This window comes from Zea mays, chromosome 2 (genome assembly GCF_902167145.1).
Source record: "Zea mays cultivar B73 chromosome 2, Zm-B73-REFERENCE-NAM-5.0, whole genome shotgun sequence".
In the NCBI taxonomy this organism is placed as follows: Eukaryota; Viridiplantae; Streptophyta; class Magnoliopsida; order Poales; family Poaceae; genus Zea; species Zea mays.
The window spans coordinates 190,754,406-190,760,535 of record NC_050097.1 but is presented as its reverse complement, the minus strand read 5'-3'; the positions used below and the strand labels follow the sequence as shown (position 1 = coordinate 190,760,535).

The 6,130-nt window shown below is 51.4% G+C and overlaps 1 protein-coding gene across 1 annotated transcript; it reads left to right on the top strand.

Moving 5' to 3' along the window:
• The first annotated feature begins 3,000 nt into the window (after positions 1 to 3,000).
• LOC100280691 (uncharacterized) lies at positions 3,001 to 4,625 on the top strand. The gene has a single exon (NM_001153610.2). It carries the CDS (start codon positions 3,317 to 3,319, stop codon positions 4,511 to 4,513), a length of 1,197 nt encoding a protein of 398 aa, NP_001147082.1. The 5' UTR covers positions 3,001 to 3,316; the 3' UTR covers positions 4,514 to 4,625.
• Positions 4,626 to 6,130: the final 1,505 nt, after the last annotated feature.

The following is a 6,130-nucleotide window of genomic DNA, read 5'->3' as shown; positions in this document are numbered from 1 at the left end:
GAAAAATGTGACTGACCAGGCACCACGGAAGCAGCAGCCGAGGAAATCTGAGGCGTCGGTGGGTTAATAGCCTGGCTCAACAGCGCCACTGCTTGAGCCAAAAGGTCAGTGGAGGGAGCAGCTACCCCAGCCAATTTCTGCGCATCTGAAACTGATGGCAAAGAGACCGGCTGATTGAGGCCCCTGCCACCCCGGATACTGCCCCCCAGATGCGATGAAGTTCCAGTTCCAGAAAAGCGACCACGCGAACCAGCAGAAAAACCAACCAGGTTGGAATTGGATCGGCCTCTCCCAGCCTGATCGAAGCCGCCACGATGGCCATTGAAAGAACCGAGCGGCCTCCTGTACCCATAGCGCCCCGCGAACTGCCCTTGGCCAGAAGAGCGACCACCGTGGCTTTCCTGTGCACCTCCCCGCCCAGCCGCTCCTTGGCGATTCCCCCCCTCCATGGACCGAGCCGCCACCTGAGCGTAGGAAGCAGCGAAAGACAGAGGGGCGACGGAAGATTTGTTTTCAGAGTGCTCACGTGCAATAGGAGCCCTAGACACCCCAATATTGGTGCCCGTTCGTGCAAACAGGGAGACAAGGCCAACTGTGGGCCTATACGGCATACGAGGGCCCAATTTCATTGTACGTGAAACAGAGGACACTGGACCATCAACGCACCCAGCATTACGCCTGAGAATACGCCCATTAGAAGAATTTTGAAATTCTTTCCTAATTACGGTTGATGGCTGTCGCTGATCCAAAGAAGAATGCATCTTAGTAATCCCAGATCGTGGTCAAGAGTTTGCTTTTTTCTGTATGATTTTGGCCCTGCTGATTGCATCTCCCATTGTTAAACACGGCGACACTCGAGGCGCTGGAATGCGTCCCTTCCAAGGCCGTCGATCTTTTCGTTTCTGCGCAGACTCCAACATCGGCGAGGAAAAAGATCTAACAGACCTATGCCCAGAAGTTGTTGACAATACTGGAGATAGGACAGATCCGGCTGGGAAATAATGTGGAACCACTGATGATACCGGTGGTGCCAACTGTTGCAATTGTCGTGTCTTTGGTAGAACACTGGTTTGTTCCACATCTGAGTCTGAATCGGAGTTGTTTGCAAGAGCCCAGAAACGGCCTCCATGAAAATTCTCTACTCCATGAACAACTGGACCCATTTTACTAGTTGATGCGACTAAGCATTCGTTCATCCGATGCAATCGCTCCAAATCTAGAAAACGTTCCAACTCTGAATTCTCTGGGTAACCACCCAACGGACCAGATGAAAGAGACTGTTTCGCCATCGTGAGACGGCGAATCCTGAGCCTCCCTTTTATATTCAAAATCTCGCATCAGAACGATGGAAAGAAGGTAGTGGCGAGAGAGAAAGGATGGACAGAAACGATGTAGAAGAGAAGGTAGATAGAGATCGATAACCAAGATTTCTTACCTGGCAGACCTGGCGGACGCGTAGAATGTAGTTCACATCTCTTCAGGATCGAGATTACAGAGCAAAAGTTCAGATTCTTCTGCAGAAGCAGGAGGGGGGCGACGAACTGGCCGATCTGGAGGAGCAGACCGCGCAGCTGGAGAAGGAGCTCGGCGTAGTCTTTGCTAACAGGAGATCTGTGTATTGGGATCATTAATGGAATCAGATGACACTGTGATTTGATTCAGCGTAACCGAAAACGTATTTTGTTTGGTTCACGACACTAACAAAGTTAAATAGTTGAAATCGGATTACAGAGCCGAAGGAGCGGTAACAAAAGTGTATGTTCCGTATCTGATTACTTTGTATCCGATTACACAGGCGGCTGGCACCAAACAAAATCAGATGAAAACACTTATAGCTGAAATCGGAATACGTTACAATTACAAGGACCAAACAGCACCTAACTTGTCCCAGATGAATGGAACTCTCCTGTGCATCTGTTTCAATTGACAAATTAACAGAATAATCAGCTACCTGACAGGGAATATCGTGAAAAGGAAGAGGAGCCGATGAGTCATTCTGGTGGTTGAGTAAATTAGCAGCAGGCCTCATGGGCTCGACGAGCGACTCGATCGCAAGCTGAAACTGAAGGCTGACATCAGCCAAAGCCTACCCGTCCACACCAACCAAACCACCAGCAAAAGGGCCGAATGGCTGGAACCTGATCCGACAGAAGTCCAGCATCAACACTATTCAGTCCGTCAGCACCGAATAAACCACCAGCAAGCGCCACCCTCCTGATGCCTGATCATGGCCATCAGCAGCTTGATCGGCCTTATTTAGCTCATCAGATCCCATCACAAACCTCACAAAAGAACTATTTCCTGGCACTACTTCCTGATCAGCACAAACATAAATAAATGACTCCAAAGCTATCGGTTCATCATGAGCCAAAATTTCTGGAACAAGAACCCTTCCCGCCTCCAACTCACTAATTTTTTGCTTTTCTTGTTGAACCTCCATCCCATTGACCAACACCCAATCCTGTGGCTTCCAAGAATCACTTTCGAAAGCATTATCCTCCATGACATCCGCTGCCTCCCCAAAGGGAACGTATCATTTTCATGATTCTCAGGATCATCTTCATTCGCACCTTCTGCCTTATCATCCCCGTCTCGGTTATCCATGATTATTGTCCACCTCCCATCTTTGAGAATCTTATCAACTTTAAATAAAAATCTCGTATAACCCTTCACTAACTACTATTTCTGCGGACACTAGGATATGATTCGCATGTGTCACAACAACCAAAATACGAACCACTCTCATTTTTCGAGTGTAGCCCATATCCACTTTCTAAGTTACACGGTTACACCTAGAATAGAGCCTATCACCCACAAACGGAGAAGGAGCTGATCTCAAAAGGAACCCCATAAACATTCACCGAAACCTTGCGTTGATGCCCGCCTCGTCTCGTCACGAGACTACACTTGTTGCTGACATGAGCAAACAAACCAAACAGTGCTGTGCGGTTGTGTTTGTCATCTGCCATGGATGTGCTGGCAATTGTCAAAAAAAAAAACACCGAGCCGGCAAGCAGGCTGTTTACCTGTTTCTGCTAGCAAGCCGAGATGTGGCGAAATTTAGAAAGCCTGAGGTGTCGGCCGTTCACGATTACCTTTATGTTCACGTTCTTCTGCGTGCAAACGTTCCATTCATTGGCGCAATTAATGGCGGCCATTCTTGGTACGCCTCTCTTCCATCTTTCTTTACCATGCTGAGTTGTCTGTCAATGACCTCAAAAGCTGGCGGGAGACCGTCCTCGACCGCATTGACCCCGCCGTGGCACGGCCTCGAGGCCGGCGACGACGCAGGCGCGAGGCGCCGGAGGGTCCGGCCATGACGTCGTCCGTGCGGCAGTGGTGGCGCCGCGCCGCCGCTGCGCTCAAGGACAGGAGGAGCCTGCTCCTGGCGCGCCTGCGCCCGCGCCGGGCCGGGTCGTCGTCGTGGCACCACCGGGAGCTGGAGGCGGCCGTGATCCGCGCGACGAGCCACGAGGACCGGTGGATGGACTACCGGAGCGCCGCGCGGGTGTTCGCGTGGGCGCGCTCGTCGCCCACGTTCATCCGGCCCGTCATGTGGGCGCTGGCGCGCCGCGCGCGGCGGACGCGGTGCTGGGTCGTGGCGCTCAAGTCGCTCATGATCGCGCACGGCATCCTCCTCCGCTCGGGCCGCGCGCCGCGCGCCGGCCGCGTCCCCTTCGAGCTCGCTGACTTCCGAGACCGGTCCTCGTCGGCGGCGGCCAGGTCCCTGGCCTTCTCCGCCTTTGTGCGCGCTTACTTCCGGTTTCTGGACTACCGCTCCCTCTTCGCCGCGCAGGAGGACACCGACGGCGATGACGACGCCGAAAGGTGCTCGGATCCCCAGACGGCCTGTCTTGATCGGATAGCGAAGAAACAGTTCATGCTCGAGCTGCTCCTACAAATCCGCCCGTACGGCGACGGCATGGAGGTGCCGCTGGTCCTCGAGGCCATGGATTGCGTCCTCATCGAGATCTTCCAGGTGTACGGCGAGATATGCACCGGCATCGCGCGGTTCCTCATCAGCGGCGTTCAGGGCGGACCGGCGATGCTGACGACCCGCAAGGAGGTCATGGCGGCAGGGGTGAAGGTGCTCTGGCGGGCGGCGGAGCAGAGCGCTCAGCTCTCGTCCTACTTCGACCTGTGCCGCGAGCTCGGCGTGGCCAACGCGCGCAAGCTCCCGACATCATTAGTTCGCTTGAAAGACGACGACGTCCGGGACCTCGAGCGGATCCTCATGAGTGAGAGTGACATCCAGAACGAAAGCGGTGAGGAGGCGGAGGCGGAGGCAGAGGCAGAGGCAGAGGCGGCGGCGGACGTGAAGGACGCGGGGTCAACGTCGACGAACACTGCGGTGGTGATGGCAACAACGGAATGGGTGACATTCGACGAGGAGAGACCAAGCGCTGGCGTTGTCGCCTACCACGGCGGGGGTCACGTCTCTAATCACTGGAACCCCTTCGTCGCTGCGCCGTTAGACGGTAGGGAAGGCGGAAACCTGATCGAGCTTTTCTAGTTTTCTAACCGAACGCAATATTGTTGGGTTAAACCATAACCTTTTGCTCTTTTGCGCCCGCCCGATTGTACACTATGCTCTTTGTAAATAGTAACGTGACTCGTTTGGTCCAGCTTTGTTAGTTTCTCATTCTATTGAGTGCAACCCTACCATGACTACGTGGAGAATCTCTTGGGCCTTTAACGTGAATTATGAACAAATAATAAATCTTCTGTTTAAAATTACACTTGCAAGGACTTGAAATTTGAGACTTTTGAATTAAGGCCATACTCAAGTACATGCCCCGATCATTTTTGACCCAAAAGATTAAAGTATGAGAGAATATACGCAATTTAGTTATACCTCAACGCTTTGAAAGTACATTCACTACTCGAGAGAGGTTCATTACAGTACATGATTTAGTCGTAGTTGCATAATCTGGTACTAAAGCGAGCCGTTAGTATCTGTTCTTAGCTAGAACTACTGCTAAAAAGTAAACCTTTAATATCGGTTCTTAACTTAAGCTGGTACTAAACAATCACCTTGTTGAGCACCATATTTAATACCTGGGCACAGTCGGACGATCCGACTATGTGGCTCGGACGCTCCACGGATTAGTCCGGACGGTCTGCGACCAAACGAGAATACTTTATCACATGCGTGCTTATCTTAACCTATATGTGAGAATCTGTTGAATCTCGCCTAGAAACGGGGTCCAGATCCCATATAAATATAAAGGGGTACGACCGATTAATAATCCCCCGAAGACAATCCAATTGAACCAATTTATCTATATTATTTATCATTCATGCGTTATGAGTAGATGTAGCATAGTTTTAGTTATAGTTTCTCTATATTAATATTCACCTCTATTGGACTCTCAGTTGTCTAGAAGCGTCTTTGGGTGGCCTACCGACCTCAAGATGACCTAGGATCTTTTCCTAACAAGGCCCCTCCTGAGGGAGGGGGGTGAGATACAGGTTCACCCAAGAGCTATCTGTGTTGTCACGTACGGTCTGTTGCCCTACCGCGGATGGTCCGGAGCCCTACCACGAACAGTCCGAGGCCCTACCACGGACGGTCCGGCGAACTATCGTCAACCGTCCGACACCTTGAAGAGTCAAACCTAAGGTCCTGCACACCACGTTAAGGCTCTAGGATTCATTGTTGTTTGGCCCTAGAAGGGTGCTAACATAGAGATGGAATTCAAGACTATATTGCAGGTAGTGTTATTTACCGCGGACGATCTGGTGACCTACCACGGATGGTTCGCTGCCTCACAGAGAGGTTCCCTAAGGTCCCGTTGCCTGTGAGCGGGATCTAGGGATCATTAGTGTTTGTCCCAAAAAGGCACCAACACACTTTTTGACAACTTCGCTGGGACCAGGGTATTTAGATATACTAAAATCGACCTCCTAAATGGTCGGTTCTGAAGATCTCATTAAAATCTTCACTAGCAACATCATCAAAGTCGACCCTAGAGGAACTATCGGCTAATGATCGACAACGCTTTGAGGACATCATGAAGCAAAACAAGGAGGAAGTATTGTGACAACTTGTCGAACGGTGTGAGAAATACCTATCACACTTTACGGTAGATCGTCACCAGAAGATCATCGGGAGGGGGAGATCGAGACG

Excerpts from the sequence above, each read along its gene's own strand:
- LOC100280691 (NM_001153610.2), top strand. The coding sequence starts at position 3,317 with ATGACGTCGTCCGTGCGGCAGTGGTGGCGCCGCGCCGCCGCTGCGCTC.